We start from the raw sequence: 22,784 nt of genomic DNA on the forward strand, positions 1-22,784 counted from the left end.
TCAGGGGAAGTACACATCGAACACGCACGTTCACATCATCCCTTAAAATACTGAACGGGGACAAAATATTAAGCTGACTGCTCCAAAATGAACCTGCCCTCGTGTCCCTGGGCCCCGGTCCAGCCTCAGCGACATCGCTTGTATTTTTTAAACTGATATTTGGCATTTTTCTCAACCTAGTGCCTCCCACCCACTAAATGCACTACGATGTTTTAAAATGTCCCTAACACCACCTCCGAATTACTCAAAGCAGCTTGCACGGGGATATTGCGGTCCCAGTTTGGGCACTGTCCATGCGACGGGTGCAGTCCCTTACCCATTACAAATTAGGGTTGCCAGCTATTCTGGGAGTATTTTCTGGGAAGCTATTCTGGGAGTGTTTTCCCCCAACATGACATCATGGCATTAACCCGTTCATATCCTATTAACATTTCCTAGATTGCTTTCAGTAGTCACTGGGAGATCAATGCCAACCCCATCACGAGTCTGAGGCGTCCTGCTCAGACCAGGTCTCCTGACGTCAGTGAGCGTGCTCACTCGTGTAAGGGCCAGTTGCATTTGCAAGGCAGGAGCAGGACATAATATGACTTTACACGGTAAAGCTTTCCTTTCCCGTGTCCTTTTTGACACGTGGTTTTAGCAGAAAGCACAGATTCGTTGGGATCTGCCGGGACTGCCCCACGAGCGCTTCTGATCCGGCCTCAGACTTGCCACCTCTGGGCTGACAACCTCGTGCCTTAGCGCCAGCACCCACGAGGGAGAAAGAGGACGGGGAAGGATTTTGCACGAGCCGTGCTGCAGCGATGCCGTCTGCGAACGCTCGCCACCGGACACTCAAAGCAGCCGAATGAAACAGAGGAAGGTCCAAGGCATCAAAGAAAAGCAAAACGTGGTAAATTCGCAAAGCCACCGAGCTATGTGAGCTCAAACACTGCAGCAGATGGAAAAAACAACAGGTTCGCTTGAGTCTTTAATGCGTCCCTTATCTTCCCCAATGACTATCAGGCACGTGAAGGGTGATGTCAGCGCCAGCAAGGTAATTTGGGAACCACAGCGTCCTAGAGCCATTTTTTACCAGCGTGTGCAGTGTTCATGTCGGGAATCAATTACTTTATTTTTTCTTTTTTAACCCGTTCCCCGGTCCCGCTCGACTCGTATCACGAAAACAGGCGACGCACCGAAGACCCCTGGACCCCGGCCGGCTCCGGATCGAGGGGCGCGGTGCAGACCGGCTCGTAGCTACGGGGACACGCGTCAAGGCAGCCGCTTCGGGCCCCCGAGGAGGGAAAAAAATTGCTCTTGAATATGGGAGGAGAGGCAGCCCGGACCCCAAACCTGCCCTCGCAAGAGAGCGGGCAGACGCAGGACGGCGCCTCCGCCCCCACGTCGGAGCGAGGCACGGACGCACCCGCTGAAAACCCCTCTCCCCCCCAAAATAGCGAGGCTTCGGTGGGCAACACGCCCGCAAGGCACCTTCGAGGGCGGGTGTTTGGGAGGGGCACAAACCCCCAAATTTCAGGTTTTAACCCTTGAGCGTGCATGGGGGGGGTGGAGCAGAAATGCCCAAACTGGGGTCTTAACCCTAGTGTGGGGGGAGGGTGGAGATCCCCAAAACTGGGGTTTTCACTTTCAAACGTGCGCGTGGGGGGCACACCTGCTTTAACCCTTGTGTGTGTGGAGAGCGCAGAAACCCCCCAATCTGCAGTTTTCACCCTCAAATGTACGGGGGCAAAGCCCCTAAAATGGGCTTTAAACCTTGTGTGTTGGGGAAGGGGAGAAACCCCTAAATCTGGGGCGGGGACATCCCCACATCCGGGGCTTTACCCCCGTGGTGGTGGGGGCGTGGCCGCGCCTGCGCAGTACCCGCCGGCCCGTGGAGTGCGGGGCGGGGCCGGAGGCGGGGCCCATGCGGTGGCCCCGCCCCCAGCCGTGACGCAGCGGGCCGGTTGCATCACCCGCGGGGGGGGCGGGGGGGGGGCTCCATGCCGCTGCCCGCCCTGCTCCGCCGTCTCGCGCCGCGCCTGCCCCCGCTCCTGCCCCGGCCCCTGCCCCTGCCCCTGCCCCGCGCCGCCATGGACGGGCCCGGCGCCGCCGAGACGCTGCTGGCCCCGCTGCGCCACGCCGTCCGGCTGCAGGTAACGGGGGGGGGGTCCCCTATAGCGGTGGGCTGTATAGCCCTGCGCCCCTATAGCGGTGGGCGGCACAGGCTCTCAGCCCTGCCGGCTCCGCTCCACGTGGGTGCCCGGAGCGGGTCGTGTCGGCTCTTCCCCGCCCCACGTGGGGCTCTTTCCCCTGTAGAGCCAGGTGTGCGCGTCCCCTGCACCTCGCCCCATGCGGTGCGTGGCGCCGCTGGCCCCCTGCCTGCTGGGTCCATAGGGGCTCCCTTGCTCCTGCAGCCCCGGTGTGGGGGGGGGGCTACACGCCCTTGCTGTCCGCGGCGCATCTCCACGGCCGGCCTGGCCCGGCCCCCCCGCGCCGTGTGGCGGGTCGTGCTCGCGTGGGTGGGTTTGCGCCGCATCTCCTCTACGTGAGCGAGCTCCTGTGCATCTGTGCGCGCCCCCCCCCCGTACATCCTCGATCTGTGCATGTGTGTGATCTCCATATTCATCCCTACACGCGTGCATGTACGGCTTTTTAACTACACATCTGCTAAAACACCTCCGTTTGGGTGTATTAGGAATAACCCTACAGCGTGGTGCCTAGGCAGGGGAATCGCCTGGAAAAGAAAATGCTGGTGGCTCGACTGTGCCAGGCTCTTATCTTTTTAAAATCCCCACCGCTCGGAAGAAATCATCCGCCCTTTAAAATGGGAATATGCCGGTCGTCTCCCCTCCCTCCCTCCCTCCCTCCCTCCCAGCTAGCGGCTCTGGGGATGGGGCAGAAACGTGGGGCGTCCAGGGGCGGCTGGGGCGCGAGTGCTGTATGGGAATCGCCTCCTGCAGTAATCGTATAAAAGGTGTCATTGCCGTAAAAATGAGGAAGATTTTCTTTTTTTTGTCTTGGTTTTGGGTGGTTTCTGCACCCTGTCATCCAATCCTAAGCGAGGGTGGACGCAGTTTAATTAGACCCTGAGGAAACCTTGCCGGAGCCAGTGTGTATTTGTGTTTCGGCGCAAACGAGCGGGTGTTTCCTCCTGCAGCAGTGCCTGATGCAATAAGCCGCCGCGATCCTGGGGTGGATCCCTCTTGGCCTCGCTCTTCCACGGGACAAAGCTGCAGCAGCATCGGCCGCATCGAGCGCTGCCGGGCGCTCCTCCTCTGGGCCAGGCTCATGGCTTTAATTAAATTGTATCCAGTCGGCAAACATAATTGTTTGCTTTGTTTCTCCCGTCTGAACCCTTTTTTTCCCCTTGTCAGTCAGGACAAAGAGTCGCTGCATGCCGTGGTGTGCGCGTAGTGGTTGTGCTCCATGGCGAGCAGTGCGATAACCTATTCTGAATTGCCACTCCTTGCTCTGACTTTGCTCCCTGCAGCCCCCACCCCAGCCCAACCAAGACAATTTTGGTTTCCTTTTTAAAAAAAAAAAAAAAATCAGATCCCTCCCTCTGCCACGTTAGCCTGGAAGCACAGTTCAGCCCTGCAGCCCCCGAGTGAAACTTCACATTTTGATGGAAGTAGTTAACAGGAAGGAAGCAGGTCAGCACAGTCTCCACTCCAGCTTTTTTTTTTAATGATTATTGGCTGGGTTGTGCAAGCTGCTTGTGCAAAGTGCACTCTGAGCTCAGCCTGTCAAGTTTTATTGTCCTCTCCTCGTATGTGAATTAATTTGCTGTTTGACCCCCTTCTTTGTGAAGTCTTATGACTTCCGTCATTCACAGGAGCTATTTTTACACTTCTCCCCATCCTTAAAGATAAACTCCCAACTGCAAGCCTCTGTCTGCCGTGCACTCGGTAGATGTAAGCATAATGCAAAATCATGCAGTAAAAAAAACAGGTAGATACCTGACAGTGGAAAAGCTCTGGATTATTATTATTATTTTTAATGAAAGAAATGATGTACTAAGAAAGACGCTAAGCTGAGCGCGTTAAACTACAGAAGTGATTGAAGGTCACGCTTATTTTATATCTGGTCCCTTAACACTTCTTTAATAAGTCAGGACTGAGCTTTGCTTTTGGAAAGAAGACTCTTTCCACATTAAGAAAAGACTGTTTGCAAGCAGCCCACGCTAGAAACAAAATCAAGCTATCACGTAGTCGGTGATGTGCGTTATAAACCAGACTGTAGGATTGTTGATGGTTTCGTGGGTCACCGATCGCAGTACGTGGTAGAGGGGCTGGGGGCGGAAATCCTATCTATGCAGGAGAGAAAAACCTTCCTACAACCTTCTCAAGATGACGACAGTTCATTTGTCTTTGTGGCCTTGTACCTGGATTTATCACTGGTTGTGTTTGGTTCCTCCAGTGCTTTGATAGCTTGCCGTCTTGAAATAATAACTGTTCTGTGTTTGTCATCCCTCTCCAAGACCATTGGATAGACTAATAATTGTGAGTTGTGGTGGTGCCTATTCAGGTAGCCTTAAAAAAAAATGAGTATGCGCACATACTGAGATGTGCAACAGTGGCAGGGAGGTGGGGGAAAATTCATTTCGGAAACTTGAATGATCTCAAACTCTGCTGCTGCGTGCACAAGTTTCTGAGTGCCCCTGCCTCATCCGGAGCCTCGGCTTGTATCCGTGGGGTGAACAAAGTCCGGGGAGATGGTGTCCGGGACGGACATCTAGGGCAGAATCCTTATCTCCTACTCTTGTCTCTTCTTCCTCCAGGGGGAACTAGTAAGAAAGTTGAAAGAGGAGAAAGCTCCCCAGGTGGACGTAGACAGAGCTGTTGCAGAGCTCAAAGCTAGGAAGAAGACCCTAGAAGCCAAGGTAAGCGTCAGAATTAATTCCAGGTTCCACAGAGTTTCCTGGGAGCCTCCTTTATAACTTAATAACTGTTCTCAACTATTTGGGTTGGCCTAATAAAAGACATCAAATTCACCCAAGGAACCTTGTCTGCCTGGGAGCCTCCTTGAAATTTTACCAGTTCACCATGTTGTTAAATATGGACCTGCAGGCTTAGACGGTTATAACTAGTAGCTGTTGTATTCATAGAACCACAGAGAAGCAGGGCTGAAGGGGACCGCCACCGGCTGCTCCGGTCCAACCCCCCGCCCAAGGCAGGACCACCTCCATCCGACTCTCCCACACAAATCTATAACTGCTTAGTAAAACTACCATCAGCTCTGACACAACACCAGACATAATGTCCAAACCACCACAGGTAAAGCAGAAGGCAGAACCACAACAGTCAATACCCTGCTTCTGTAAAAGGTTAATATATGCTCAAGAGATCCTAGGTAGAGGCCATGCCCCCTGCTACAGATGAAGGCAAACCCTCCCATAGTCCATACCAATCTGACCTTGGGATTACATTCCTTCCTGGCCCTAAATATGCCATTGGTCTGACGCGGAGTGGAGGGGCAAACCTTCAGCTTTAAATCCTGGCAGGAGCATTGGCACACCCCAGTCAAAATCCCCAGCCTTGGTTGCAGCCAACACCCAAGGCCTCTGCAGAAGGTTTAAAAAAGACCCCCTGACACGTGTAGTAGCAAAGACGGGGTGGGCAGCAGGGGAATGCCCTGCCAGCCCCATGTGGCAACCAGCAAAGCCCAAAAGCATAGTGAATACCCACAGCAGAACATAGGCATAGCTATACCTAGATCATCCCCGACCTGGTCTTGAACACCTCCAGTGATAGAGACTCCACAGCTTCCCGCTGCCGTCTGTTCCACTGCCTCGGTGCTCTGACTGTGAAGAAGTTTCTGCTGATAATCCAATCTACTGAAACCTACTTTCTTCATATCCTTGATAATTACTGATGTCATCAATGGGCTATTTCATTCCTTGCCTCTTTTCAGTAAAATGGTTAATTACAGAGCAAAGGTAGTGACTGATAAGTTGTAGACAACTAAAAAAAAATCAGGTATTTTAAAGAAATGCATTTCTTTCTGTCTTATGGATAAGAACTCAGATCACTAAAAGGATCAGTTTTGTCATCTTTTTTTTTTTTTTTTAATCCAGTGTATATGTCTCTCTTTGTTTACTTTGCAAGAGGCAAGGATTTTTGTGGGTGATATCTTTTACCGGACCAAGTACAGGCTTGGGATAGACTTAGACAAACTTTTGGATATCACAGTGCCATTCCTCAGGCTTCCTCGGCTTTGTTGACTTTGGCACTTCTTTCAGTGAGGACAGGGTGAATTGAGTGGGTCATTTTTTTTGCTTATACTTAGTCTCACCTTCAAGGTCCTTGTACAGTGTTTAGGCTTCAAACTCGGCAGTGGGGACGTTTTCATTTTATGTAACTTAACAAAGATTTTCAAAATGTTTCACTGTTTTATCATTTTAAAATTGAGGACCAAATATATGTTGCTTCCCTCTTTTTTACCAGACGCAACTCTTCTCTGAAAGGCGACTTAAATGAAACTGTGGGGTTCTGAGTTTAGCATGCAATTTTTGGATCAAATTTTGCTCAGTGTACAAAGGGATAAAAACCTCTCTATTTTTACAATAGCTAGTTCCCTAAACTTACCTTGAGGTTTGCGGGCAAACATCTCTGTCCTCTGTGTCACCCTAGAGCTGCCAAAAGAGAAGGAAGTGGAGGGGAATCCATAGAGAAATTCTCGGTTATATTTTTGCAGTCTCATTGCCTTCAGGGATGTTGTTTGTAAAACAAAGGCAAAACTCACCCTTATGTTTGGAACTTGAGTATCCATTGGAGCACCTGAATCAAATCCAACTCCTTCTGCTAGAGCTGCAAAGTCAGCTGGGGTGTTTCTCATGTCAGTAGCTCTTGACTGAGTAAGAAGATGCCATTTTTACTTAGTCACTGTTCAGTGCAGATCCATGTATTATAACCCAGGATTTGGTTATGACGAGTCTCATTTGCAGTGACTGACTCGTGAAATCTGTTTGCTGGTGATATCTCAGTTCTTGCAGACTTCATGCAGAGAAGCAGTGAGTCGGGTTAGAGTCTTGGCATCCCCTTCAACCACACCTTATTCATGGGAAAAAGGCAGGGCAGAGGCTAGGTGGTAGTTTCACAATTTGTGTGGGTTGCATCTATCTTATACTGGGATGACCTTGCAACAGCAGCCTGTGTCCTCATGAGCACAAGTCTCTATTATTGTAATTCCCTTCTGGCAAAGCATCCTGCAGTGCATTGTCATTGCTTGCAACTCGTGCAGATTGCAGCAGGCTGCATGCTGGCTGCCATGAGCCTCTGTGATCATATTACATTGGTCCTTTGACATCTGTGTTGGTTACCTATAAAGGGGAAGTGTGGTGCTAAGTGCTATCTTCTAAGCCAGTAGCCAGCACCCTTCCCAAGCCATATGCTGGGACGACCCACCCCTAGTCTGACTCAGATGGGTCAGGGTGTGAGGGGAAGGACTTTGACCGCACGTCAGTGGTCACGGGCTTTGCCCTCCCCGCTGTACTGGGGCCAGGCAGTGCGGAGCTGCACCCGTGCCACCACGGCTTTCCTCCCACACCACCCCCAGCTGTGCCCAATGCAGCTTGCCCACTACGTGGTCCTAGTGCAGGTGCGGACACAGGAAAAACCTGCCACAGCCAGAAGGTCATCTACGGGCCGTATGTTGCCAACCCCTTTTCTCGGCTGTTAATGTTCAGGACATGTCTGTGTTTCAGACTTTCAGTGGATGAGCTTAAGCAGATCAGTAGGTGAACAAGCCACCAGCTCCGGTGTGTAGAACTTCCCCAGACAGCTGCCCAAAGCTTCCCGCCCCAAGTTGTACAAACACTTTCTGAAACCCAGGGGTTAGCAGAGACTCCATTTCTTCCTCTTAATCCCTGTAACGCAGCCAGCTCGGCAGTCCTTCTCTGACTGTGACCACACATGGGTTCCTGAGGATACCGTCTGTCCCCCTTTATTCATAGCCACTTTCTATTAGACTATCTCACTGTCACTTCCTTCTTGCCCTTCTCTCCCTGAAAAATCTTGGCAGTTTTCAGTGTTGATTGACTGACACTCTTGGAGAGTGACTTTCTTAATCTACATTTAAAAGCTTTTGTTCTATTGCTGCCTACTTTTTTTTTTTCATTCAGAGCAGTGGCCTTGTATCTCATGCAGATTCACTCATGCCAATGGGAGCTGCCAAATACTCAGTATCTCTGGAAATCAGGCTGCTTTTATAGCTGAAAGGTGGTAACACAGTCAATGGAGGCACAGCAGGTGGGACTTGGGATAGGAATCCATTTATAAGTGGGGAGCCTGAAGCGCCCTTGCAGTTGTTTTAAACAAATGTAGGTATTTGTTGGGTGCAGCTTGTTCAGCAAGTGTGTTGACAATAATTACCTAGAAGGGGAATGGGTGAAATAACATCTCATGCGTGTGTCCTAAAGTCAGCTGTTGATTTTTATTGCTAATGTCACACTGCAGTACTTGGATAAAATACTCGCAGCTGTATTTGCTCTGTCTGTTTGACTTCAAGGAATGTGGCAATGGACACCGTATGGAACACTTTCCTAGATTTCAGTCGGTGCTACAATTCGATTTTTTTTTTTTTTTTTTCTTCCAGTACCTTTAGCCTTTATTGTGTTATACAGCATCCCACAGGTCTCAGAGGGAGAGTGCTTTAGAAATAGTTATTTTTGTACATGTAGCTGAGTAGGTTTCCTTGATGGATCACAGCAAGGATGCTTTATTATCAGAAACCTTCCAGTAAGTTTCTGCTTTTCAGAATTTGGCATACTCGGTGATCTCACACACAATGCCAGAATCCAGCATTTGACCAGTCATTACAGCAGGAAGGCATATCAATCCCAATTCAAACCCTTCAGCCTGGGAGGCGAGCAGCCCAGCTGAGTGTCTGGTTTTGAAAATGCCTCTTGCAGATCACTTTGACCAGAAGCAAGGATTCATTTTACTGTTAATGCCTGGATCCATTATTTATTTTCTCTCTGCTTGTGTGACAGGAACTGGCTTTGCAGCCCAAAGATGATATTGTGGACAGATCTAAGATGGAAGATACCTTGAAACGGAGATTTTTCTATGATCAGGCTTTTTCTATTTATGGAGGTAATGGCTTACACCATTTACATCTAAATCCCATTAGGGTAAAGTCGGTGTCTTCTCAAACGTTTTCTGAAGTGCTTTGCTCGGTCTTAATGCTGTCTTAATGGTGTTGTGAAACATAGGTGGGTTTCTAGAAAGTTGGCTTTAAATAATCTCCTCCTTTCTTTCAAGTCTTGGTCTTGAGCTTTGTCTTGTGCTTTCTGAATGCAGAGATGTAGGCCAGAGAGCGAATGTCAGCTGTATGGGGAATCTAATGGAAATAGGCTGCTTGGGAACCTTTTGAAAACTAGGTGTTCATGTTACCTCCTCATCCGTGCCACTTCAAAAAAAATCCGATTTAACCCTTTGGCCGGGCACTGGTCAGCAGCAACAAGGGCTGAGTTCAAATTTCAGGGTACCCAAAAGTTTTTTTACTGTGGCTCGAGCTCCCACCTAGAAACCTGGGATTATGAGTTTGGGTTGAGTGCCCCACATAAACAAAATCCCCTCCTTGCAAGCAGTATTAACACAAAAGGACAGATTTATTAGAGAAAACAAAGGCAAAGAAAACACCAAATGCAGGTCAAACACTCTTAATTACAAGGTACAGTAGTTTACAGTCTCCCACTCTTTTGGGGGGACTCACCCAAAGGGTTAGTTCTGGGTGCCTGCACCCCTATACGTGCCACATAGCATCAGGTTGGACAGAGGGGTCCACACCGGAGGGTCTTATGAGCTGTTCCTTGGGGTTCGCTGCGCCTCGGGGACCTGCTAGTGGGTGCTGGTCCCTCTACAATGCAAGGGGCCCCTTCCTGCTCTCTGGGAAGCTGTAGGGCGCTGATCTCCACTCCCATATGGTGGCTTTGAGGCGGTGACTGTGGTTTCAGTCAACATACTGCACTCCCAAAAATCCTAATCCCAATCTGCCCAGCTGCTTCACCTGGGCAGAATAGCTGCAAAATAACTCAAAGAGAAGCCAGGCCCATCCTGCCATGGGGCCTGCTACACAGCTAGGCTGAGTCAAAGAAGCTGCAAATGCAACCAGAAGAGCCAGGCCTGTTTGTACCAGGGCCCGGAATAGAGCGAGGCTCAGCTGCACAGCTAGACTGAGATGCAAGAAACTGCAATGGCGTCAAAGAGCCCGGCTTCAGTCCTGGCCCAAATTTGCCCCAGGGATAAATACTCGTATGGTGTTATCCCACTCAAAAGAAAAGGGGGGCGGGGAAGAGGGAGAGGAGAGGAGCCCAGACTTTCAGAGAGACTCTTTCTCCCTTTACCGCAGATTTCCGCTTCGCATAGCTCCAGCTCACTCCCCCGTCCCTCCCCACGGGGAGCAGTTTTCTCCATTTTTTTGTTTGTTTCAGGGGCCAAATCAGGTCCGACTTCTATTGGGCAAAACCCAATAGTCAAGCTCCAAGTTTCAAATGAGCAGAGCTCAATCGTTCAAGTCCGTGTGTCTCTACCACTAGGCAAGTATCCTCCTTCCCAGACTCATTAGTGGGCGCATCTACGTGTGCAGTTAATGTGACTGAATATATTCTGGCTCAATTTGAGCTCCAGTAAACTATTCCTAACATCACCGTCTACACATGCGTTTCAGCACAGTAATTTACTGGAGTGCCAGATACTACTTGTATCTGATGGGACTATTCAGCAGCACAATAAATTAATCTATTGCACCCTAATTACCATGCACGTGTAAATGGTGGTGCTTCACTGTTCAGCAAATTAGTCTGCTGTGCAGTAAAGCATCTTGTGTAAACATGTCTCCTCTGGGGCTTCAGATGCTCCCCAAGTCTATGGCTAACATCTCACGTGCAAGCCCAGGGACCCTAGGTTTCAGATGCTCTGTAGTCTCATTTGCTCTTAGTCAAAAGGCCAGGGAGCAAGCCAGGGAGAAGGCAAGAAAGCAAATCCCTCATTACTGCAAAATTGTGCAGTTGGGTCTCCTGCATCTGGAAAAACTCACAGGGGTCAGCAAGCCCACAGTGCAAGGGACAGGCCTCACCCTGGGAAAACCACTTCTTACTGCACAAGAGGCCTGGTGATCGTGGTATTCCCCTGCCAGGTTCTCCAGCTCCTAGTCTGGCTTCCTCAGCTGCAGCTGGAAGACTCCTATATACATTGGCATAACATCACCCCGTGTTTTCCAGTTGGGGATTGCCATGCTTCCAGTGTCTGTCCTATCCAATTAATTTAAATGAAAACTGCCCGGTCTAGTCTATCAAGCTCATGATCTGCTCTGCCCTGCTGCTATCGGAGTGAAACCAACAGCAGGCTGGAGTCCAAAATAAAAGCCACAGGTTTCACAACACTGCACGGGGCCTTTTTTGCCTATGTACTCAGACAGCACTTTCCTCCTCAGTTTACTCAAGACCAGAATGCATCAGATACAAAAACACAATCATATTTAAACTACAGCAGTATACACAAGAACACACTTTGCAATACAAACAAAATACCCAGCAACACGAAACTAGAACATCTTTGCAGGACAAAATGGTTTGTACATTTTGTGTGCGTTACACGGAGTTTTCATGGATAAGCTTAATGTTAACAGGTTGCTAAGATATCACACCGTGCTGTAAACTTCAGATCTTATTACTCTGATGGCCATGGTCAAAGAGTTGAATTAAAACAGTGGATAAATTGCTTTTTAAACTTTTACAAAGAATTATGTTCAGAACTCGTTTGCTTATAATAGAGCAGTCTGTTGGTGTGTGTTTCCTATTTGACTTCACAATCTGAATTGCATCTTCAGTGTGGGTCAGGCCTTTCTCTTTCTGTTCTCTTTTACTGTGACAATGTTTTCTCTTCCCTTTCATTTTTCACTTTAAACTGATGGTTGTAGGATGCACAGCTGTTACAATAATCATTTGCTCTTGGAACAAATTATCCCATTTTTCTTTGTGTTCGGCTCCCTCCTTCGATTTTTTTTTTTTTTTTTCTCCACCAAACCTGCCAGTAATCATTTGTTGGTGGAGGAAATATGGCATATAAAATTATAGGAAAATATAAGTCTCTTTATTGGAGGCTTTTGCTATAACTTGATCACTTTGCCCTGTGTGAGTGAAGTATGGAAACCATTCCCTGTATTACTCAATCCTTTTAAGTGCTCAGTTCTGTCTGCTTCTAGCAGTCTGCATGTTTATCTGCTGCACTGCAAATGTGCTAAGGCAATGGAACATATCTCATTCTTGTTAGTTGTCATAGCTGGTCTTTCATACTCAATTAATAACTCCAGAATGACCCCTATGGAGTGGAACTTTGGAATGGGTGGGCAAAATTTATTTGCAAGTGATTACGTGACCCCTAGTTTTATCTCTCTCTTGCAGGTGTTAGTGGCCTTTATGACTTTGGGCCTGTTGGATGCGCTTTGAAGAACAACATTATCCAAGCCTGGAGGCAGCACTTTATCCAGGAGGAGCAGATCCTAGAGATAGACTGCACCATGCTCACCCCAGAGCCAGTCCTGAAGTAAGCATGGACGCTTCTTTCTGTAGCGGGTGTTTATTTCTGGAAGTGCTAGACTGTTTTTCACAGGCTTCTTTAAAAATAATCGCAGGGACATGAGACTAGGTCCCCTGCATTTGATGGCACGTTAGTCTGTTGCAGTACAGAATAATTAGGTGTCTGTAGTCAGGCAGGTAAATGGAAACTTCAAACAACAAGCCTATAAAGGTGAGTAGGTACAGTGAGCAGATACTTATTTTAGATGCACACATGGGCCCTTTTAATGTAATACCTGAGCACTAGGGATGTAAATACTGATTTAAAAAAAAAAAATTCCTTTAACCTGTTGTAATTACAGAGGTTAAATAGTTAATTGGTATGACAACCACAGGCTTGGCCCATGGTGGGCTGCTCCAGCCCAGCCTGCAGGGAGCCCCTGCTCAGCCTGGCAGGGCACTTCTACCCTCCCAGTGTGCAGCGGGGACTCGGGGCTGTTGGGTGTGCTTTGAAGAACGGCATTGTCCAAGCCTGGCAGCACTCACAGCCCATCTAAGCCTCTGCATGAGCCAGGTAGGTGGGTCCTCTCCAGGCTGTGGAGTGGGGCATGCTGTGGGGCTGAGCTGCAGGGCTGGGGGAGCTGCCCCACATCCCCTTACCTCCACTTTGCCCCTCCCAGGCCTTGCAGCCACCACGGGTCCAGCTCAGGGCTGGGCACCACTGGCAGCTGCAGCAACAGAAGGTGCCACATCCATTTGGGAACGGGCAATGCAGTGCTGGGCTCCAGCCTGCAACAAGTGGCCTCTGACTTGCACGCTTCCTGGTGGGGGAGCTGAGCTGCTTTCCTTGTGGACAGCAGAGGAAGGGGAAGAGAGAGGGGGGAAAAGGAACTAGTACTTAATAGCTAGGCTCTGCTGACCCCAGTGCAGCTGCTTGCAGCTCCCCCGCTGCCTGCTGCAAGCAGCCCAAGCTCTGGTGGGTGGTAGGGGCCTGCCTGGAGCCTGGGCTGCTCATGGCAGGTGGAGGCTGCAAGCACTTGCACCGGGGTCTACAGAGTCTAGCTATAGGTATTAGTCCCCGCTCTTCTTCACTCCTCCCTCCCACCTGCCTTGCCACGTTCCGGTTCCTGCTGGAGCATTGCACAGCTTCACTTACCCCTTCTTCCCTGCCAGACTGCGCCCTGCTCTGTGCTAAATGATAACTGGTAAACTATAGTCAGTTATCCCTGGGTTATCAGTTAAATGATTAACTGTTTAACTGTTCACATTGCTACTGAGCACCTCACAATCTTTTCTCTATCCTCAGCAATGCTGTAAGGTAGGGCAGTGCTATTATCCCCATCTTACAGATGAGAAACGGGCACAGAGAGGCTAAAAGTAGCCTGCCCATGATCTTTCAGGGGATATGTAGGAGATAATGGACCCTCTGGATCATCCTCACCTTCCATGTAGAAGAGAGCTGCAAGGCAGTAGTGTCCATGTAGCTCCATCAGCTGTCTCAGCCCTGACTTAAAGGGAGCACCTCAGATGGTGAGGGTGCAAAGCAACTTGCATACCCTGCCCATCTTGGGATTCTTTGCTAAGAGTGCCAGCAAGGGCGCTGAGTGTTGGTGGGTTTTATGAATTGCATGCTTACCCACTAGAAACTCAACCAAGACCAGGAAGTTGCTTTGGGTTGCTGTGTAAGTCATCAGATGGTAAAGGCTTTCTTCCAACACCAGCTTGGGTCAAACTTGAATTGGTGATAGAGTGGGGGGTGGTTTATAAGTCCTTGTACCACTGACTTCCCCTCACAGTTGGATCCTTAGTGTGCTCCAGTAATGAGTTGGTGAGCAAGGAAGATAACATGCCACTATTTTGTTGACTCAGAGCATGAGCCTTAAAGTGAAGAAGTACCCATCTTTTCTGAAGGATCAGGATGGTCACAAGTGATTGCTACTTAATATAAACTTTAAATTGAAGGAAGAATGTATCTGCATTTTTTTAGATGCTTGATTTGGAGGATAGCTACTTAATGTCAGTCTGCTGTGGGCTGACAATACTATGCTTTTGCTGTTCAGTGGTAAAGTTTTGTGAATCTAAATGTGGTGTCTCCTATTCTAGGACCTCTGGCCATGTAGACAAGTTTGCCGACTTCATGGTGAAAGACGTGAAGAGTGGGGAGTGCTTTCGTGCTGATCATCTCTTGAAAGGTGCGTTTCCTGTTCGGAAACCAGTGCTGGCTGAGAGATCCTTGTCAGCGGTTTATGCGCTGTCAGGGAATATGTCCTGCTTTACAAAGGGATAGAAGAGATTAGATGTTAACTTGCAAGAGATTTATTAGCTGTTGTTTAGCACAGGTGACATTCATCCCAATGACTAAGACAACTACTCCATTTAAATGTTATATTGAAATCTTAAGCGATGCATGGGACCTTTGCATTAGAATAACCTTTATTCAGTAGTGATACCATAAAATCAGAATTCTGTTTTTTATATTAAAACTTATCTTTTCAGGTCTCTTATGTGCTGAGATCATGTGATGCAGTGGTCTAGCCAGTTTTCTTTCCTGACAAACGTAGTCCCTCAAGACCATGCTTCAGACTTATTAAGTTGGCTTTAGATAAAACCTGCATTTTTTTTTTTTCCTCAGGTCTCTGGTTACATTGAATACTGATTCAGTTATAGAACACTGTCGCCCCTCTCTCAGAGAAGTCTATTATAAAGTTATTGCAATGCTTTTTCCATTGATTATGTCTTTTTGTTCAGGAATCCTAGAAATGACAGTGGGAACAGGCCTGCTTCTTACCCAGCACCTTGCCAAATAAAATGTCCATAGTCTGGCTCATGCCAGGTGGGCTTCCAGTGTTTTACTTGGAAAATATTCTGCGGTTTAATATGTATTATGCTTGCACCTACGGATGAACTCATTCGCTATTGTAGGGCTCTCTTTTTGAAGTCTAACACGCTTTCTCGAGGCAGGTCATCAGTGGGCAATATGTCCAGGATCTCCAGCGCCAAAGCACAGATGCCCATCGCTTGGGCAAAATATTCAGTCTGTTAGCTCGTTGTAACAGTAAGCGATTCCCTTTGTGGAACTGCCAGAGCAACTCTGGGCTGGTATGGTCCATAAAGGAAGAGAAAAATTAAGTTAAATAGTATAAATATTATAATTAAGTTAAATTAATATAATATAATAATATACTATTAATATAATAAATTAATATATAGAGATATATAATATTTAACTTAATATTTATACTATTTAACTTAATTTTTCTCTTCCTTTATGGACCATACCAGCCCAGAGTTGCTCTGGCAGTTCCACAAAGGGAATCGCTTACTGTTACAACGAGCTAACAGACTGAATATTTTGCCCAAGCGATGGGCATCTGTGCTTTGGCGCTGGAGATCCTGGACATATTGCCCACTGATGACCTGCCTCGAGAAAGCGTGTTAGACTTCAAAAAGAGAGCCCTACAATAGCGAATGAGTTCATCCGTAGGTGCAAGCACAAAATTGAAGGACAGCTTTTTCCGGTAGGGAAACAGAATTCACTTTCAAGCTTCTTATCTATTACAAATACTGGGTTTAGAATACATGGAAGGAAAGGATTGCAAAGGCAGTACTTGGTATATTGAAATTGGGTTGCTCGTCAGGAAACTAGATAAAGATTGTTTTCTCCCTATGTTATGTTATATGACAAACTAGAAATGTTGATCTGGATTTTCAGCTATTGTATATCTGCATCAGTCCATTGACTTCTGTGGGTTTACACTGATTGACTCTAGCTGGCCTGCTGAATGTCCTCTGGGAATGCATATGTACATTTTTCATAGATTTCATAGACATTAGGGCTGGAAGGGACCTCGGAAGTTCATCAAGTCCAGCCCCCTGCCCCAAGGGCAGGAAGTCAGCTGGGGTCATAGGATCCCAGCAAGATAAGCATCCAATTTACTCTTGAAGGTGTTCAATGTAGGTGCTTACGGCAGGCTATTCCAGACCGTGGGGGCTCAGACAGTAAAGAAATTCTTCCTTATGTCCAGCCTGAAATGGTTTTTCAGTAGTTTATAAACGTTTGACCTTGTCATCCCTTGGGGTGCTCTGGTGAACAAACCTTCCCCCAGATACTGGTGGTCACCCCTGATAAACTTGTAGGTGGCCATCAGATCACCCCTGAGCCTGCACTTTTCCAGGCTAAAGAGTCCCATAGCTCTCAGCCTGTCATCGTAAGGTCTGTTTTCCTGACCTCTGATCATGTGCATGGCTCTTCTCTGCACTCTCTCAAGCTTCTCCACATGCTTTTTGAATTGTGGAGCCCAAAACTGGATGCAGTACTCCAGCTGCAGCCTCACCAAGGCCTAATACAAGTAGAGAATGATGTCCTGGAATTTCTTTGAGCAGTATCTATGGATGCAAGCCAGCGCTTTGGTCACTTTACTAGCCGCAGCATCACATTGCAGGCTTATGTTCATCTTGTGGTCAATCATGACTCCCAAGTCTCTTTCTTCCGTAGTGCTAGCCAGCGTAGCACTGCCGAGCCTATAAGGATGCTGCGGGTTTTTCCTCCCAAGATGGAGAACCTTGCATTTTTCAGTGTTAAACACCATCAGGTTCTCATCCGCCCACTTGCTGAGCCTCTCCAGGTCAGCCTGGATCGCCCTCCTGTCTTCTGGTGTGGATGCTTTGCCCCAAAGTTTGGTGTCATAGGCGAACTTGACCAGTCCACTTCTGACTCCAATGTCCACATCATTAATGAAGATGTTGAACAATATGGGTCCAAGGGACAGAGCCTTGGGGGACCCCACTGGTCACAGGACACCATGATGATTGACTTCCATCAACCACCACCCTCTGGGTCCAACCACGGAGCCAATTCCCCAGCAGCCAGCAGATCGTGGTGGACCCAAGGCCACAGTTGGCCAGTTTTGCCAAGAGGTGATCATGGAACACCAGATCGAAGGCTTTTTTGAATTCAAGATATATGATGTCAATCTCTTCTCCCTTGTCCAGGTGATAGGTCACCTGGTCGTAGAAGGTAATAAGATTGGTCAAGCAAGACCTACCCGCAACAAACCCATGCTTCACGTATGCTGTATAGCTCTTTGGATTATTTTAGGGTTAGAATGGTTCAGTGTCTTCGCTCAACAATGTCCTCTGATTCGTTTCTTCCTGTGCTTGCAGCTCACTTGCAGAAGCTGATGTCTGACAAGAAATGTACAGCTGAGAGGAAGGCAGAAATGGAAAATGTCTTAACACAGGTCAGTGTGAACAGGGTTGGCTGAAAACTTGATAGCAAAGGGTGATGTGATGGAAATGTCCTAGACTGACTGAAAAGAGAAGGAGTAAAAAGTTATCTCTACATGCAAGGAAAGTTGCACTGCAGAAGGACTTGGGTCAGGTGGATGCTAGGTTGCAGTTCTGTCCCTGGAGCTCCTTTGCTCTGCTCTTTGAGTGAGGAGCGCTCCATCTCAGATTGAGCCTTTACCGTGTGCAAGGCTCAGCCATCTCAGCATGATGCAAAGGGCAAAAGATACTCAAAAAAGGAGATATTTTAAGCAATAGCTATACTGGATCAAAACATGTAGATAGGCTTTTGCTGTTACACCCTTGGGACTTGTGCCGCTGTATAAAATTCCCAGTCTGGATTTCTTTGTTTACCACTAGAATGGCTTGTGCTAAAGGGTGACATTCCTGGGCATCTGCACAGAGAGATTTGCCTTCATTTTGTTGTTCTTGGAGCACTTTCCCATAACCTTTAGGGTAAGTACTTCCAAAGCCACATGCAGAGCAGATCGCGTGCTCAGATAGAATACTGGCACACGACTACAAACAAAAACCCAGCAGCTAGAGTACTGTATTGCATTGTAGAGCTGCCATCAATAGCTTTTCCACAGTATGGCAGTGAACTCTCCTACAGTAGTGCTGCCCCTTGCTGTTGTGTGAAGTAACTAATAAAGCTGGTGCTGCTCTTGCAGCTTTAGGAACGTTCCTGGGTTCTTTGCATCTCTTTGCATCCCAGTTAAGAGTCAAGAAATATGTTAAAGGTGGAAAAGCTCTGTTCAATCATAAGGTCTTCTAGGTTTTCACTGGAGAGTAAGATCACTGATAGACGACATGCCCAATGTGGAATCCTAAGCTTAAAGAGCTGTGCAGTTTCTTTTAATCTAGTCTCTCTCTCTCTCTCTCTGACTTATGAGGGGAGGAAGTAGTGTCTTGAGAGATTGGCACTGTTGTACCCATGCAAGCCCCTGGTCAACAAATTGCTGGTTAAGACAATTGGGCAAGCCTTTAGCTATATCTTCTCTACAGTTGCAGCCTGCTTCTCTAGTGAAGATTTCCTCTGCAGCATAGTGAGGTTTCAAGATATGTCACACATGGAGGTGTCTAACATTGCTTTAGGCCTTATGCACCAGGTCATTACTGGAGTAGGAAAAGCAAAGGGATCAAAAGGCAGCACATTATAGAAATGATCCCTGCCTTCCTTCTACTCTCTCCCCATAGCCCCTGCTTTTCTGCATTCCAGCTATTCCCAAGGTCTGACTGGAACGTGTGGAAAAGAGCGGCTGTGGCATCCTAGACATGCTCTTCTACTGCTTCACACCCACTCTCCTCCTGGGAGACAGGCCTTCTGCACAGATGGCAGGCCTTGAAAGGCCCGGTGCTGTGCCTTAATCACAAACCCACAGTGTTAAAGCTGGACCATCATCTTCCAGTATATGTTTTGCCATTTGTGCTTCACACTTTAGCCACCTCCCAACTTAAATGCTGGGATAAAATCCAACTGCAGGCTCCTGCAGCCTGCATTTAGTGGTGCAAATCACTGCTGTGTTACTCTGATAATGGAAATAACTGTCCTTGTATCTTCCTGCTAGCTGGACAACTATGGTCAGCAAAAGCTTGCAGATCTGTTTGTGAATTACAACGTGAAGTCTCCTATAACAGGGAATGACCTCTCCCCACCTGTGTCTTTCAACCTGATGTTCAAGACCTCTATTGGGCCTGGGGGAAACATGCCAGGGTAGGTAGCAACTTCTGTTCTTGGTCATGAGTTTTCCATGCTCAGGATTCAAAACATACTGGATTTCATCTTATGTATCCTGCAATTCTTTCCTACTTGGTATTGTCCCTGGGATGCTGTTGGAAGTTCAAGACTGCAGGAGCCCCTGTAGCTTTTGCTTTCATGCTTGTTTGAGGTTGGTACGGGTTGGTGGATGTTGTCTTCCTGTGCTGCATTAAGGATCGCAGCTCAGGGTTCTTCCAGGCTTGTGCGGCCCAGTGTCTTGCTCCCACGTATGGAAATGTCATTGTTCCATTGGTGGCTGTCATCTCTGTGAGTATGGAGGAGTGGACTTGCCACATGGTGACATTGCACAGAACAGCAGTCCATTGTAAGATTAATTACACAGTGCACGTTGCCATCATGTAAGTGTGACAGCTGCCAATGCAGCCAGTGTGTCAGGGACTTGGAGCTAAACACATGGGCTGGTGCAGTTTGAACACAAGGCTGTTGAATTGGGCACAGAAGCAGATCTGGAGGGCCTGCTAGCTGGTAGGTTACATGAGCCCTGGCATCAGAAGCCTTAAGAAAGCTTAGAGAAAGATGGTGCCCAACTCAGTCTGTGTGTACATTGTTGTTTAGGCAAGTCTTAACATGCTGTGGGGTTTGCAAGGTGGCGAAGCAACTCCAGCACCGACCTCTACATATGCAAACACCAGAGTGGCACATGGGTCCCTGGATCTCTAGGAAAAAAGCCACAATGAATAGTTACTGGAGTGTTTCCTGCCTTGCTGGAGACTAAACACAGCCTCTTTCTGAGATGAGGAAAGTCTCACTAGACCATGTAGTCCAACCTCTTGTGTGTCCTGGACCACTATATTTCACCCAAGTAGCATGTATCAAGGCCAGGGTCTTTGATCAGGTGACACAGTTCCATTATTGCTTGCTGCTCAAGGGAAAATGAGTCTTTAAAGCTCTGGTTTCCTATGGGGTGCTGCATTTTTGGCTTCTGTTGAGCCTGTTGCCATAAGGTTTTGTGCCTGGAATAAGAGTTGTGATAAAAAGGGGAAGTTGAGTTTGTGCTGAGACCATTTGTTTTGTCTGTGTACCTTCCCCCACTCATTTTTGTCATTGTTTTTCCCTTTAGTTATCTGAGGCCGGAAACTGCACAGGGAATTTTCCTCAACTTCAAGCGTCTCTTGGAATTCAATCAAGGCAAACTGCCCTTTGCTGCTGCCCAGATTGGAAACTCTTTCAGAAATGAGATCTCACCCCGTTCAGGCCTCATTAGAGTCAGGTACAGTGACTTTCCTTCCCCTTCAGAATATCCAGCAAATGATCAGCTGCACTGGTGGAAATCCAAGCTCCCTCTTGCTTCAGTGTAATACATGGCTTTTCTCGTACCTGCTGCTCCTGTTGGGTGGCGCCTAATCTTGTGGCTTCTAAAGGGCTCTAAACAGTTGCATAGAAAATAGTTCTCATCAGGGAACTCCAACTATGTAGGGGTCATCTTCAGTCGCTGCAGACTTCTGTCAGCATGGCTGTGTTGGTGAGAGGTGGCCTTTGACTGCCAGAGCTGTGCCAGCAGAAGTACCTAGTTTGGATGCACTTCTGTTTGCAAAGCGGCACTTATCCTAATATAAAATGCTTTGGTTGTTGTGGTGGGGTTGCAGTAGCTTTATTGTATCCATGAGGAGTACAATTTTGCAAGTATAGCTGGGTTTATGCAAACAGCCTTTTGCTGATATGCTCCATTCCTGTAAATAAACTATACTCTTGAATTTGTGCCCAAATTTTCAACTCCTAAGGAGGAAAAAAAACCCCAGCAAACATACTCTTACAAGAGGTCAGTCTCTATAGAGAGTGAATATAAGAGCTTTTTTTTTTAACTTTAGTCTCAGACTGTTTTTAGAAGAAATATTTCATTTTCAGGTGTCTTGTTTGAAGGAACATGGCAATATGCTGCTATAGCACTCTTACCGTAGACACTGCCTGTCTAGCAAGACCTTAACTTCAAAACACTGACAAGTTTTCATTCTTGGCACCAAAACACAGTTAGACCTTGGAACAGAGTTTCTGTCTCAACTTGGTAGATCTTATGACAAGGAGCAGGTAGGGGCTGTATATCTTGGATAAGATGTGTAACATGTTGGGGTCCTGGGGTGGCGGTGATGCCCCCTGGTGGCTCTGCAACTGTGCCCGCTCTGCCCCTAAGGCACCTTCCCGTCTTGCCTGCCATGGCTTGATGGAAATGATGATAAATAGGGGGTGCCCATAGACCTGTGTGTGCCCAGTTCCACTGAACCCCCACTAGGATCCCTGGCACCCTACTGGTCCTCGCTAGTCTTCAGGCCCCTCGCTGGGCCTTATGAGTCAGGTGTGCTTGGCAGGGTACCCAAATCCTTAAGGGCTAATTGTGTGGCTCCGAATCCTCCCCTACACTATGCCCCATGCCTCGCAGATGGTACTGTAATGTTGTTCCCTCTGAGGCTTTAGCCTCCATAGCCTCCGCCCCTTTAATCTCTCTAGGCCCATTGCATTGGACCTGGCCTTGAGGCACTAGCTTCAATCCATCCTCTCCAGTCACTGAGCCCCTGGCCCCTGTTTGCTGGGCCTCTGGACCCTCTTTGACTGTGCGCTTGCACTCTGCCCCTCTCTGGGCTCAACAGTGGCTTGGGCCTTAAACCTACCTCTGGCAGGACTACTGCTACCGCATACCCCACGAACACTAATGGGACCTCCATAAACTACCCCTTATAGCTCCAACCCAAACCGCCGATTTAAACACAATGTAAACAGTAGCCCCCGGGCTGCAACGTAACGTAAAGGGATAACAGCCCTCTGTCCCTTTAGGAATGTAAACTGTCACCCACTAACACAGCATCCTGGGCTCCTTGTGAGCTCCTTGAGCCCCACTGTCCCTGCAGGCAGCAAAGCAGTCGGCCTAGCATCCCTGGGTGGCTCTTTCAGGTAGGAGCTCCTTCTCCTGCGGCTACTAGGGAGTGACTCCCTTGCCAGCCCCAGCCTTGGGCTTATATGTTCCCAGGGCCCTGCTTGCATCTGGTCAGCTGGCTGCCTGCAAGTGTCTGCTAATTACCCCAATAGCCTGTTACCCTGGCAGCCTGCAGCTGCTGCTTAGCCTGCAGGGCACCCTGGCTGATCTTAAAGTAACGGGGAGCCCCAGGCTCTCTCTTACAGGTGCCACAGGGCCTTCTCCTTCCCCATGGTACCTGAGTTTCCTTAAACTTCAGTGGGTGGAGAGACTACATGGTTAAAGACCACTGTGAGGAGTTTACCCTTCAG

The 22,784-nt window shown here is 48.1% G+C and overlaps 1 protein-coding gene and 1 pseudogene across 1 annotated transcript in view; one reads left to right on the forward strand and one right to left on the reverse strand.

Annotated features, from left to right (window-relative positions):
- The first annotated feature begins 1,995 nt into the window (after positions 1–1,995).
- GARS1 (glycyl-tRNA synthetase 1) overlaps positions 1,996–22,784 on the forward strand; it is a 35,041-nt gene continuing 14,252 nt past the window's right edge. The window contains exons 1-8 of the mRNA XM_006275856.4: positions 1,996–2,135; positions 4,763–4,864; positions 8,975–9,077; positions 12,389–12,530; positions 14,606–14,694; positions 17,666–17,742; positions 19,357–19,502; positions 20,629–20,778. Of these exons, the coding sequence (XP_006275918.2) occupies positions 2,073–2,135; positions 4,763–4,864; positions 8,975–9,077; positions 12,389–12,530; positions 14,606–14,694; positions 17,666–17,742; positions 19,357–19,502; positions 20,629–20,778 (872 nt within the window). The 5' untranslated portion in view covers positions 1,996–2,072. The remainder of the gene's footprint in view (positions 2,136–4,762; positions 4,865–8,974; positions 9,078–12,388; positions 12,531–14,605; positions 14,695–17,665; positions 17,743–19,356; positions 19,503–20,628; positions 20,779–22,784) is intronic.
- LOC132251087 (U1 spliceosomal RNA) lies at positions 10,946–11,126 on the reverse strand (annotated as a pseudogene).

This window comes from Alligator mississippiensis, chromosome 5 (genome assembly GCF_030867095.1).
Source record: "Alligator mississippiensis isolate rAllMis1 chromosome 5, rAllMis1, whole genome shotgun sequence".
NCBI lineage: Eukaryota > Metazoa > Chordata > Crocodylia > Alligatoridae > Alligator > Alligator mississippiensis.